Source organism: Oryctolagus cuniculus, chromosome 21, assembly GCF_964237555.1.
Source record: "Oryctolagus cuniculus chromosome 21, mOryCun1.1, whole genome shotgun sequence".
Lineage (NCBI taxonomy): Eukaryota > Metazoa > Chordata > Mammalia > Lagomorpha > Leporidae > Oryctolagus > Oryctolagus cuniculus.
The window spans coordinates 14,541,340-14,556,029 of record NC_091452.1 but is presented as its reverse complement, the minus strand read 5'-3'; the positions used below and the strand labels follow the sequence as shown (position 1 = coordinate 14,556,029).

The following is a 14,690-nucleotide window of genomic DNA, read 5'->3' as shown; positions in this document are numbered from 1 at the left end:
AGCAAAACACATCCACAATTTCCACCAAAACACACGTGATAAGAAAATTCCACCAAGCACACCTACCAGCAAAGCACTACAGTTTATGACTTCTTTGGAGAAAGAAATCAGATGCTGTTCTGCTGCTACAGTGAAATAATCTGCTATCGAGACACCACAGTAAGTGCCGGCATGTGGCCCAGCAGGTTATGCTACTGCTTGCAACACCAGTAACCCGTAGGGAGCACAGAGTCCAGGATGCTCTGCTTCTGATCCAGCTGCTAATGCTCCTGGGAAGGCAAGAGACGATCGCTCAAGTTCCTGCCACTCACATGGGAGAGCAGGATGGAGTTCCTGACTCCTGGCTTCAGCCTGGCCCAGCCTGGCCCAGCCCTGGATGTTTCAACTGCCTGGAGAGTGAAGCAGTGGATAGAAGAGCTCTGTCTCTTCCTCTCTGTCACTGTGCCTTTCAAAAAAAATCTTTAAAGAAAAAAAGTTTTCCTGGTAAAGGATGCACTTCATTCCCACAACCAGCTTCCCCAATCTAGGTTCTAGTGCTCTTTAACCTGCCACTTCAGGGCTGAACACTCAAGGCCATTCGCTTCCTAAAAACAATGCTACAAGGCAGTGAGCCATAAATGCAATCAGAAGAGCGACACTGGTGTAGACGCAAGCACGAAAGTTGCTGTTGGCCAGACATTAGTTGTTGAACTGGGCCAGAAGACCTTTGTTACGCTGATCATGTAATATCCCAAGGTCCAAACTGTACAATGCATGAGAAAGGCTGAATTAGTGCACAGTAACACTTCCTGGTTTCTTTCCCACATCTAAGCCAACTATCCTATGTAAACAGCAATGTCTTGAATAATGGAGAGAATAAAAATACAGAGAAAGGACATTCAGTTATTCTATGGGGACTGTGAGTTATTAAAAATTCAGAAACACAGACAAAATGCAAGTAGCCTCAAGTCACTGTGATACCATTTTCTAAATCATAGAGAAAGGCCACACTGTGATATATATTACTAGCATGGAAACACACTCAATATACTGCTAAATGGAGGGAAAAAACTGCCCAATGTGTTCCTGTGTTTGTAATAAAACTTACATGGTACATGTGCATCATATATACATAGAAAAAATTGGATTTATATATTAAAATGATTATTAAATATTAAAAACTTGTAAAATGTAAAATAAGAATGGCATCCTTTTTATTGCATAGCTTTTGATTTTATAGAACGAGTATTATGGGCATCAAAACGTGAACAATATTTTTTGATAAATTATGGTACTTGAAAGTATCGAAATATTTACAAATTTCAAGTCATAGAGGTCTGTTCAAGAAAACCTTTATATCTGGAAGATCATTCAAGCAATTCTGACAAGACAGGTTGCATTTTCCTTTAACTGTGCTTAGAATCCAAGCACCATACATTTGACTGACATAAGAATGAACATCAGGGGGGGGCCAGGGATGTGCTGCAGCAGGTAAAGCTGTCACCTGCAGTGCCGGCATCCCATATGGGAGCCAGTTCAGGTCTCAGCTGCTAAACTTCCAATCCAGCTCTCTGTTGTGGCCTGGGAAAGCATAGAAGATGACCCAACTCCTTGGGCCCCTGCACCCATGTGGGAGTCCAGAAGAAGCTTCTGGGTCTTGGCTTTGGATTGGTGTAGCTCCAGCCACTGCAGTCATTTGGGGAGTGAACCAACGAATAGATCTCTGTGTAACTCTGACTTTCAAGAAAACAAAATCTTCCACTGCCCTCCAAGGCTATAGCAGAACTGGATTGGAAGAGGAGCAGCTGGGACCAGAACCGGCGCCCATATGGGATGCCAGTGCTTCAGGCCAGGGCTTTAACCCGCTGCGCCACAGCATTGGCCCCAAGAAATAAAATCTTAAAAAAAAAAAAAAAAAAAGAATGAGCATTAGGAGTAAAGAATACAATATCATATATCAGTCCTGAGCAGCAGCCTGAGACTTGGGCATCTGGTCTCCTGTCAAATCTGCCTCCTCTGGGATCACCAAACAGTGGTGGCTTGAATGTCCACCACTGGTCCCCGCCTGCCCCACAGGAGAGCTGGCCGGTGAGCTTCCCAAAGCAGCCAACTTCCAAATCACAGGCTCAGTGGTCCCTCCTGAACCAGTCTCCATAACCTTCAGGGGACGCTCATGAACTGCACAACATTCTTGGGGAACCATTATCCCTGGATATTCAACCTACTAAGTGATCTGAATCCTATGAGAAGACTTTAGAAAATTAAGTACACATTTGGGGGGCTTTTAAGATGAAACCAAAAAGATATGACAACCTTAACAGACAAATTTACTATTCAAATTATGAAGAATAAAAGAAAATAATCCATAAAAAACTTTAAAAACATCAATAGAGCTAAATGAGTAAAAACGGACATTATTTCTTTTTTGCCAATTAACCTGTTTTACACAGCTGCTGGAAGAATGAACACACACACACTTAAACAGCCTCAGAAATACACACCAATGTCAAACTGACTGCATTTCTTTATTACTAATGGAAATTCCGACCTGGGTATTCCTACAATTAAACCCTTAAAGCTTGAGACTTCATGCCAGTGCCGCAGCTCACTAGGCTAATCCTCCACCTTGCGGTGCCGGCACACCGGGTTCTAGTCCCGGTCGGGGCGCCGGATTCTGTCCCGGTTGCTCCTCTTCCAGGCCAGCTCTCTGCTGTGGCCCGGGAGTGCAGTGGAGGATGGCCCAAGTGCTTGGGCCCTGCACCCGCATGGGAGACCAGGATAAGTACCTGGCTCCTGCCTTCGGATCAGCGCGATGCGCCGGCCACAGCACGCCGGCCGCGGTGGCCATTGGAGGGTGAACCAATGGCAAAAGGAAGACCTTTCTCTCTGTCTCTCTCACTGCCCACTCTGCCTGTTAAAGATAAAAAAAATTTAAAAAAATAAATAAAAAGCTTGAGACTTCTATAAAACCCAGTGAACTACAATTACCAACACTATTTTCAAACAAAGCAATTTGTTTAAAGGTGGGTCCAAAAGTGGTGTAGGATGGGGGTAGGAGAAAAGATTTAATTTTTTATTCTTCTAGGAATTCTGATATTAACACTTCATTTCCAAAAAATATGAAACCACATGACAAGTATAAACCTCAAGTAGTACCGATTACTTACTCACTGTTCTAACAGTCTTTGCATCAGCTGAAGACTGAGCAAGTGGATGACTTCATTTCTGATTCACACTAGCAGCCCAGATGTAAAGTGAAAAGGGGAAAAACATATTCCACCAGCACTATCAGTTATTTTAAAATATCAGCTACTTCCACAGTACTTTCTGAGAAGGGTCAATAGCCCAAATCAACATTGAGGCAAACTTACAGCATGATTTGAAATGCCTTAAAAGCAAAGTAAGACCAAGGCAAAAGAACATGCTTATCTTTCAAAATGAAATGTAGCTTGATAAGTGTTCACACGAGGATGGGAAGCCTGAATCTCCTTTATTTCACTGAAGTACGTTAATACGCAATGAAACATGTTTGGTCAAAAATAATGTCACACCAAAATACTCCACACCGCTGGAGACAGCAGAAAGTAATTCAGTCAAGCTCGCAGTGACAGGTCATGTCTGCTAAAAAGGAAGAAAGAAAAACAGAGCCTCCTGGACAAGGATATAAATTCAGACATTAAGAACTTGGTGATATGCGCAAAGCTGGTTCTGCAACAACCAGTGCGGGCCAGGACTCCCACAACAGCCTCTAATTAGCATCAGGGAAGGAGGGACCCACCTTGCAATGACTTATTATGAGCTCTATCAAAGCCAAAGAAAAACATTCAAAATACAGAAAACAACATTCTTGAAATACACCGAACAACAAAGTAAAATGCTTCCAGATACATTATTTTTTAAATGCTTGCTGCTAATATGAGAAAGATGGTGAAAATTCCTTTGAATTGGTTAGGAGTCCTAACACATCAAATGTGACTGCTCCATTTATGTTATGAAACATCAGTCAATGGGCAGCCTTTCTTTAAAAAAAAGTTTTATTTTACTGCATGTTCAGCCTCAAGACACGTCTCATAAAGTCTAAGGATTAAGCATAGAAGGAGGGAGGGATGGAGATCCAAAGCAACGTAATTACAAAATGAACATCATTTGAAATATCACATGGCTTTAAGACTCACAGATCCATAAAAATGTTAGTGATAAATCTCATCATTTCCAAAGATGGTTCTATGTGTGGGCTTGATCTTTAAAGGTTATTTGGTTTTCATTATTAGAAACATTTTTCATCTTAGTTTGCCCCACTGTGTTAAGCTGTTAGAGCCTGCCACCTAGTGGTGATGTGCTCTGATAAGCAACGTTAACATACAGTGGTAGCTAGACTTTAAGAGCATCAAATAGCCAAATTAGAGAGACAGAGGTTGGGGCTGGCACTGTAGCATAATGGGTAAAGCTGCCACCTGCAGTGCCAGCATCCCATATGGGTGCCTGCTCAAGTCCCAGCTGCTCCACTTCTGATCCAGCTCTCTGCTATGGCCTGGGAAAGCAGTAAAAGATGACCCAAGTCCTTAGGCCCCGTACCCGCAAGGGAGACCAGGAGGAGGCTCCTGGCTTCAGATTGGTGCAGCTCCAGCCATTGCAGCCAATTAGGGAGTGAACCAGCAGATGAAGGACCTCTCTCTCTGCCTCTCCTTCTCTCTCTCTGTAACACTTTCAAGTAAATAAATAAATCTTAAAAAAAAAAAAAAAAAAAAAAGGGACAGAGGTCACTATGATCAGGCTTAGAAACACAGCAAGACTCCATCACCTACCAGCCAACTCACTGACTGGAACTTAATAGGAGAAAATTATTTCAGGCATGACAAGATCTCAGAGTATTTTGTCAATGTACTATATAAGGTAACCAACTAACAACATTCTGGGGACTTTTTCCCTTAAAATAGTTAAAAAGTTTCAAAATAACCATTACCCTAATTTTGGAACTTTTGCTAAATAAAGATACTGAAACTCAGAATCACTATATAGTCGTTAAAAATGATAATTACAGCAAAGCATAAACATTCTCCATGTAACCAAGTGGAAAGGCAGGATGTAATCATGTGTCTACTTTGACTTACACAGAACAGTAAGCCCGAGTATGGCCAAAGAGCAGAAAGAAGTGTGTCAGAATTAAAATCACTGTGAAAACATGGCAAGACCCAGGGTGATTTAACACCTAGCAGAACACCTAACACGAAGCAGACAGTAAGTGTCTGTTGAATGAATAAATGTATGAGATCTTACGGTTTTTTCATATTGTTTTGCCACTTCCTTTCTAGTTAAAAAATGCTGTCAGTCTGAAGGTCTAAAACACTCTTCACTCTCAAGTAGAAATGCTTTAGGATGCAATTCCCCCAAGTAAGCTTCCTGGTACACTTGTATAGCAGGATGATGCATGAAGAAAAGATACAGCTATCAAAAAATACCTAAAATCTTAGAAATTCAGAGCACCTCAGCATATCACAGGATCCAAAGAAGGCTACAAGAACAAAAACCATTTACCTTTTTGTTGTTTTAAGATTTATTTATTTGAAAGGCAGATATACTGAGAAAGAGGAGACAGAAAATCTTCCATCCACTAGTTCACTTCCCAAATGGCCACAAAAGCTGGGGTTGGGCCAGGCGGAAGCCAAGAACCTCCTCTAGTTCTCCCACATGGGTGGCGGGAACCCAAGGACTTGGGCCATCTTCCACTACCTTCCCAGGCACAGTAGCAGGAAGCTGGATCAGAAGAGGAGCAGCTGGGACAAGAATTGGCGCCCATATGGGATGCTCACACCACAGGTAGCGGCTCAACCTTCTATGCCACAGCACTGGCCCTCCCCGCCATTTATCTTAATTAACATGGTCTTCTCCCAAACTGATGTGATCACAAAATCCTTTTAGGTGCAGAACACCTATTAACTTGAGCACACAGGGGCAGAGTTCAGAGGAGGCAAAAAGAAACATATACTACAGCCAATGAAGCCACCTAGGGAGTGAACCAGCAGGTGGAAGATCTCTCTGTTTTTCCCTTTCTCTCCATAACTCCCTCAAAATAAATTAATACATCTTCTTAAATACACACACACAGAGACACACACACACTTCAAAAATTGTGCTGAGATCCAACATAGGTGTCCAACACGTAACTGCTGGAACATTTTCAAATGGAGTTCCACTTGTACTACTGTGAAGTTATTCTGCAGTTATGCTCTGAAAAACAACTGTAGATGGGGGCAGTGCTGTGGCACAGCAGTTAAAAGCCGCCACCTGCAGTGCCAGCATCCCATATGGGGGCAGGTTTGAGTCCTGCTACTCCACTTCTGATCCAGCTCCCTGCTAATGCACCTGGGAAAGCAGAAGATGGTCCAAGTCCTTGGGCACTTGTACCCACATGGGAAACCTGGAAGAAGCTCCTGGCTTCGGGCTTCAAATCGGACCAGCTCTGGCCATTGTGGCCATTTGGGGAGTGAACCAGAGCATGGAAGATCTCTCTCTCTGCCTCTCAAATAAATAAGTAAGTCTTAAAAAAAAAAAAAAAAACACACACACACACACACACACAACTGTAGAGAGCCCCAGATCCTCTCCAACTGGTTCTTATTAGACTCTTAAAGTAATCCAGGTGTTCCCGTAACATACCATCTTTTATCATAGTACAGTTTGCCATCTTCGATCCGAGCTTCAAACCGCTGGGCAGGAGACTCTGCAGGTGTAGTAGGCAAGTGTTCAGGAGAGGATGGGGATGCTGGAGGAACCAGACACACTGGAATGACTAAGTACGTACCAAACACGTGTTGAGCCCGCCACCCAGCATGCTATAATTGAACTGCCATCAGAATGCAGTGGAATCATGACCCTCAAGCTCCTATAATGTTAGTAATGCATGGGAATTCAACACAGTTCTTGTACACTGCATCTAATTTGACCCTCAAGGCAACCTAACGAGGTAGTCAAGTCACAGACTTAACCTTCCGAGCAAAAGAGCAACCTGAGGCTCAGGAAGCTTTAAGGTCCAATGTGTAAGTTATACACAATCAGAGTAAGAATAAATCCCTGGTGATCGGAAGTCCAAAAAAGGCAGGAACAATGAAAATCTCTTTCAAAAAACGACAATTTCCAGAACTACAGTAGGGTCACACACTCAAAGCCCTCTCCCCTTCAAGACGTCCCTGTGGACTACTATGGCACTCAGGACTGTGTCTACACCAAGTTGCTTTTTGCCTGCAATAAACTTAGTGGGGAGAGGGATGTGTAAGTGACCCCACACTTAAGGCCTTACCAAGCAATTATTCCAGTATGCAAACTGGCATGCCCTCAAGTGCTGCCCTGGAAGAAACCACTGTGAACACTGGGTCAGCTTCTCCTATAGCAAGGACGCGGCAGCAGAATCAGGCCGTGGAAACGCCTCTAGCTTCACTTCAGAATGTGAGTCCTACTGGAAAACCCTTCATAATTCATTGTCAAAAAAATGCATATCAAGTTGAATCTTACGCCTGATGCCCACATAGAAAGAACCTCTACCAGTCAAAAGTCTTTTATAATAAATCCTAAAGAAAAGACAAGAATGACATACCAAGGTAAAAAAAAAAAGATAGTCAAAGGAGGGACACACTTAAGATCCCTTTCAGTTTTCATCATGACTGCTTTTGGGCCCACACTAAATATTTTATTTTTGAAACATCAACAATTCACTGACATGTATTTGCATGCTTTTACAACAATACAATAAAAAGATTGCAAACGCCAATAACATAATGCACTTACCTGGTCTCTTGGGTGACTTAAGCTGTAGGAAGAACAACAAAAAAATCTTAGAGAAAATCATTTCAGAAGCAACTGAAGGTGTCAGAGGTATCATGATGTAAAAGCAATACAACAAAGTGAAGCAGGAAACCACGTCAAGCTTTGACTTCCAAAGAAGTTTAAGAAAAAATCAAATTGTACCTTATTTAACGTTCTCAGATCCTCCATGATCTGTTCATCTGTTAACAAATAGTTTAGCTGAGGTGTTGAGAGTTAAAGGAATGTGTCTGAAAAGTACGGTTTGCAAAGAAACAGAAGGCAACAAAATGGCACCAGTATTACAGAGCTTACAAAATGTAGCTTTGTTAAATGATACTTTTATAATACTTTGCTTCCTGCAAAGTTGATTTCCCTACTAAATGTCGTGGTGTCCAGCTATAAAAAACAATTTACATCCCCAACCTTACAAACTATGATGAGAAGGTAAAATGAGACTCAGTAGGTATGTAAAATAGCAAGAACACAGGAAATAGTAAAGAATTTCATCCTGAATTTATAGGCTGCTTTTGTTCCAAAGATCTGAAGACTTTTACTCAAAACACACATACATACATACATACATACACACACACACACACACACACACACACACACTTCTCCCCACATATCATTCCCATTTTTATGATTAAAGAGGCTGCTTTATATCTGAATTAAATCTCATCTGTTTTAAGAACAGTTTTCAATCCACTACTTTAGGGATTTAGGTAACTGAGGCACATAAAGGCAGATATTACTATCCTCATTTTACAGGTGGAAAAATTAAGGCACATTAATTTTTCAGTTGCCCCGGCTGGATTTCCAACACAAAGTACCTTTTCAAATAACTCCTCTCTATAAATCTCTCCCATTAATAGCAGCAATTAGCAATTACGGACTGCGATAATAAAATGGCCCAGCCGCAACCTGTGGATGGATAACTCACAGATGCTTTCCAATCAAATGTTGCTATGCTCTGTAAGACGACAGCCATATATACTCTATCAAATGGACAGGCAAATGATTCTACAATCTTAAGAGAAAAAAGTGACTAAAACTTGATCCAAATGGATATCAGGAGCAGGTTTTCTCCTCTTGTCTGGGATGGGGACAGGGTCATTTGGTCGCCTCCGCAACTTTCTGGTCATGATGGGTTTCACTTCCATAGAATCTGTGGCAAGAACAGAATGGACAAATCTAATTCCCAGTCAGTAAGAATTTCTCTACTATAAGAATTACCTACCCCAGAGTCACTCATGCAGAACCATTTCACTGGGGAATGTTTGGTCTACACATGGCCCAAGCCAGATGCTCATATTAGATTTCAGAGTTCATGTTTATAAGATTCAAGACCAGCTGATCTAGGTGTACAATCCTCTCGAAACGTAGCCCCACAGTCTAACACTGCAATCATCTCTCCAACCTCAAAAGCTAGGGGATATCCCCTCCCTCAAATTACGAAGCTACAGATTCATCGGATCTCGAGAGTGAAAGGAACCTGGGGGTCGTCTCAGGTCACAGATGTCTGCTGTTCCCACAGACGGGAGGGAAGCTCACTGGTACAGAAGGCTCTTTCAGAGGCCACTGGCCTCTGTGCCAACATTTGTATAATAAGTCTCCATTTACAAACTCAGACCCTTTTCTCCTCTTACAGTCTTTTGTGGTTACTTGACCATCAAGAATGACATACTGAAGGCTCATAAGAAAAGCCTGTTCTCATTCTTCCTGACTTCTCTCTGTAGTCTGAACTGCAGCTGACTTCCCTGCCTTACAATCCCTGCCTTCCCAGCCTTGGCTGCACAAATCTCTGCTCTGTCACCTCCTCAGGGTTCTTTCCTGCTGGCCTGGTCCTCAAATAACGATGACCCCAATTCCCAATCATTAATTCTCGCTCCAGCCACCCCTTGGAATGGCAGCCTACACCCAACACCACACTCTCTCTCCATTCCAAAAGATCTCTTTCCTCCCCTCCCACAGCTGCCTCTTCTGCATCTCAGGACCATCTAACCTATTCATCCTTGCAAACCAAAGTGTCCTCTGTGACGGCCTTCACGCAAGCATCAAATTCACTAGACATCAGTTCTTGCAAAACTATGCCCTCATCTATTCACTAACCTACCCCAAGGACCACCTGTGCTCAAGTGACCTTCCTAAGATACAAATTAGAATATCCTGCCTCTCACTCACTCTTCTTACTAAACGTAGCACTGGCTTGCCACTCTACAAATGCCATGCCTTATTTCTGGACTTGCTCATTTCTCCTTCATTGACACTCACCCTATACTCCAGCTGTGAGCTCTCTTACCCACAGGCAACCTACTTCCATCCTTTCAAGCCTCTGCCTGCCCCTCATCCTACCTGGCAAACTCCCACATAACATCCATCCAATATTCCCCTTTGTTATAGTTTCCATGGGCAGAGACCCAGCCCATCTTCCAAGTAACCAGAGCATTGTTCCTATGCCAAGTGCCACACTACAGGACATCAGACATTGAGACTGCACTGCAGCATGGAGACTGCCCCTACCCAGCAAGAGCTGGGGCACGCTGTGTGGGCCTCACAAAACTTTCTGCAGAATGACAAGATGAGGTCACACCTGATCATGAGATAAAGCTCACTGATAATGACGCACACTGTCAGCAGAGCAGACAGGCAGGGTTATGGAATTCTACTACAGCAATGTGCAGGATCTGACTATTTAGGAAACATACAACAACAAATATTTCTGGATCTTGCTCCCAAAAAATGGGCAATAATTGAATTTTTCCCTATGAATCAAGTAAAGGTAAAATAACCATCACAGACATAATGAACACTAACAAATCTGTACCTGCAGCCTGCATAAATGCTCTATGTTGCTCGCTCCCTCGTGTAGAGAATGGAAATATCAGTCTCTCCCTAGCAGAGTACTCTAAGAGTTACACAATGATACAAGTGAAGCCCTGAGTATAGTGCCTGGCATAACCAGAATTTCAGCAATTCTGATTTTTATTATATTTTTAAGAAGGAAAAAAAAGCTATGTAAAGTCCTTTTAAGAAGTCAAGGCATTATGAGCTGAGTGAAAGTTACAGACTGTAAGGTGGTTTGATGTCAGCGGTGAGGCTTTGCAATATTCAAACCTAACTTGGAAAACAAAATGTTTAGGAGGCTCACCCTATCCAAGGGAGCACCAGAGAGAAAGCATGTAGCCCAGATCATATGGAAAGTTCTGTACACCAAAGAGAATGGCTACGTGTGCCCTGCTCCAAGGGTTGCCAAGAATGCAGGGTCGGGAGGGTGGGCAATATACCATGGAAGGGGCCCAAGTACAGGTACAGCTGAGAAGATGTGGGAACATCAAGTCCAATTACACCGCTGAACTCTGAAAATCCTAAGTGTACCAACTATAGATCAGAAAATATCATCAAATTCTTATAAAATGGGAAAAATCCATTCATTTTATTAGTCAACAAAAATAAGCTGGTGAATTTTATACAAAAGACTATGTTTGCATAAACCCTAAAATTTACCAGCTTGTTTCTGCCCCTGAGAAGACAGCAGACAACGGTCCTGGCCAGTGGCCCATGCAGAAGATGGAATCTGACAGGGAGACCAACATGCAAGTGTCTAAGTCTAAGGACAAAACAGAAAGATTACCACTTCAGTCGCCTTTCTCCTATTCCAGCTTTGCCTAGCTGGTTATAAACCTAAGTTTTCCTTAGAGGGAAGGGGCAGTCTGACCACCTAGGTCTCAGTATGTCTAGAAGTTCTACTTCTCACCTCAAGCAAGAGCTGGCATTCTGAGTTTAAATATCAGTCTCTTGGTGATTCTGATCAATAAGAATCCCAAGGCACTCAACCTGGGTACTGACAAAAACCAAAATTTTAGAACTAAAGTTGAGCCCTGGAGGAGGTAACACAAGCATGGGTATCACCCAATCCTCTCAGATGGCCCTAACTGGCCAAAATTAAAAAGTCTCTCTGATCCGGAAGACTCTTCAGAGGTTCACGTCAGTGGGGATGCTAGTTGTAGAAATCATTGAAATAAAACCCTTAAGACAATTCTGGGAGAGTTTCACACAGAAAGCACTACATAAGCCATGAGACTGCATCTACAACCCCTCCCCAAACCATCTCAGATTTCTGACCTTCAATGGTATGAATCCTATTTCTCTGCTCCTCAGGAAGCCTGATAGATAGATAAGCCCCAGGTAGCCCTCGGTCTGATATCTACACAATGGGATGCATCAGTGCTGGGTAGTTATTATAGAACAGTTCCTATGGAGAGAGCTTCCTGTTAAAATTAATCACTCGCACTTTACACGTCACTACTCATTTACCGGCTGGCCTTCTGTTTTGTACTTCTTCCTAGGCCTCTTCATTCACTTCTAACAGCTCCCCTGCCCACAGTGCTCAACTGCAGTAGCAGCTTCATTTCAACATGCTTTTATCATTAAAACAAGTTCACGCATGTTCACATATGAGGACTCTTCAAGAACTAGTCAATGAGTACAAACTGCCAGTTACAGACGAAGAATAAGTGTTGGCATTCTTTTGCACAATGTTGTGTTGAATAATTTCAATGTTCTGACCACAAAATGACAAAGGCATGCAGTGATGAACATGCTATGTACCTGGATTTGATTATACCATGTAAACATGAATCAAGATACCACACTGTACTACAGAAATACATTAAATTACTGTGTCAATTAAAACAATATTAAGGGGCCGGTGTTGTGGCATCCCCTGTGGTCACCATTTCTTTTTTTAAAATATTTGTTTATTTATTTGAAAGTCAGAGTTACATAGAAAGTTGAGAGGTTGAGAGGCAGAGAGAGAGAGAGAGAGAGAGAGAGAGAGAGAGAGAGAGAGAGAGAGGGGCCTTCCATCCACTGGTTCATTCCCCAGATGGCTGCAACGGCCAGAGCTGCACCGATCCAAAGCCAGGAGCCAGGAGCTTCTTCCTGTTCTCCTACGTGGGTGCAGGGGCCCAAGGACTTGGGCCATCTTCTACTGCTCTCCCAGGCAATAGCAGAGAGCTGGATTGGAAGCAGAGCAGCCAGGTCTCGAACCGGCGACTATGGACATCATTTCAAGACACAGCTGTTCCACTTCCAATCCAGCTCTCTGCTAATGTGCCTGGGGAAGCAACAAAGAATGTGGCCCAAACACTTGGGCCCCTACACCCATATGGGAGACCAGGGTACAACTTCTGACTTCAGCCTGGCTCAGCACTGGCTGCTGCAGTCATTTGTAGAATGAACCAGAAGATTCTCTAACTCTGCCTTTCAAAATCTTTAAAGAAGAAAAAAAACAAGCTATTTTTTAGCTACTGGAAAAAAAATTTAGTTGCAGTGATTCAAAGGAGCACTAGTATCAGAAAAAAAGCCACAGCTGAGGAAACCCTGCCACAGCCTGGCAATTTCCTGCAAGCCACGCAGTGTGAAACAGCTCTAGGTCAGGAGTCCAGGGCAGGCCCCAGCACACCCCACAAGAAAAGGCAGGTTCACCAAGATCATCACAAATCAACATAGCAGTGGCTGGAGAAGGAGGGATAAGAATCAAGGTCAGGTCTTTGGAGACCAAATCAGGGTGAGAATGAAGGGACCAATTTCAATTAGGTCCATAATGAAGGGATGGCATTCAAAGAAAAAACTGAGCCTCCCACCCCCTCCCCCTCCCCAGATCAACCACATTTAATGGCCTGGATTCCACAATGTCACTTTTGGAAAGAACTTGAGGACAAGTCTACCCACGCAAAATCCAGGTCACCTCCATTCTCCCTCCCCAGGTATTTGTGGGGCCTCTTCTCCTTGCCTTGACTTCCAGCATCCCCAACACTCTGGCTTCTATTATGCAGAACTCACTGCTCCTGCAGTGCAATCACACACGCCTGAACAACAACAAGCCTGTCAAAATCTTCACTCAGCAGCAGCGACCTCAACGCCACCTTCCATTTGGGAAGACAGGGAAGCTACATTAATTTTTCTAACTTACATTCTCCCTAAGGAGCTTACATTCTCCTTAAGGACACAGGTCTTAACCATTATCCTGATTCTGCACACCAAGAAGTACTACACATATTCATCTTATCAGGAGAGAGTAGATAAAATATGGTGGTGAAGACAACACATTGGAGGCCAAATCCTGGCTTAAGAACTGTTTTTCAGTTGCGGGACTGAAAGCAAATGACGACTATTCTCCAAGTCTGCTCTTCCATTTGTAATGGCAGAATAATGGCTGCCGGGGCCAGCCATGTGGCACAGCGGGTTAAAGCCCCGGCCTGCCAAACCAGCATCCCACATAGGTGCCAGTTTGAGTCCTGGCTGCTCTACTTCTGATCCAGTTCCCTGTTAATGCACCTGGGAAAGCAGCAGAGGATGGCCCAAGTCCTTGGGCCCCTGCATCCATGTGGGAAACCCTGAAGAAGCTCCTGGCTTTGGATCAGCTCAACTCCAACCACTACAGCCATTTGGGGAGTGAACCAGCAGGTGGAAGCCCTCTCTCTCTCTGCCTCTACATCTCTCTATAACTCCTCCAAATAAATAAAAAATAATGGCTCCCAAATCAAAGGGAGCTGCAGGAACTAAATGAGGTTATAACTGTCAATGCCTCAGTGTTCACTCTGTGCACGAAGCATTCATAGGCACTATCTCATCACCTTCACAGTAGATTCTCTCATCTCCTTGCCAAATGAGAAGCCCCCCGCCCCAGAAAAAATTTTGTAAAAGCCAGCATTCACCCCATTCTGTCAGCCTGCAGAGGTAGCTCTGTTTTGCTGATGTTTTCATAGAATGCCTGACTCAATGTAAGTGCTTAGGAAGCAGACTCCTATCTTGACATTATGACTCATGGTGCCAGCTCTGAATCCAGTAGCTTCTAAAGGAAACTCAAGGCTCTACTTAGGTCATGAGTGGCTATCACTGGGGCC

The 14,690-nt window shown here is 43.3% G+C and overlaps 1 protein-coding gene across 5 annotated transcripts in view; it reads right to left on the bottom strand.

The window, feature by feature from the left end:
* SUDS3 (SDS3 homolog, SIN3A corepressor complex component) overlaps nucleotides 1–14,690 on the bottom strand; it is a 92,539-nt gene that overhangs the window by 59,586 nt on the left and 18,263 nt on the right. For all 5 annotated transcript variants that reach the window (XR_011385215.1, XR_011385216.1, XM_070065985.1 and 2 more), the window contains exons 7-10: nucleotides 8,852–8,947; nucleotides 7,942–8,003; nucleotides 7,762–7,783; nucleotides 6,637–6,742 (exon numbers count right to left, since the gene is read on the bottom strand). Coding sequence is in view for 3 of the 5 variants with exons in the window: in XM_070065985.1 (XP_069922086.1) it covers nucleotides 6,637–6,742; nucleotides 7,762–7,783; nucleotides 7,942–8,003; nucleotides 8,852–8,947 (286 nt within the window). In the remaining 2 variants the exon portion in view is untranslated. The remainder of the gene's footprint in view (nucleotides 1–6,636; nucleotides 6,743–7,761; nucleotides 7,784–7,941; nucleotides 8,004–8,851; nucleotides 8,948–14,690) is intronic.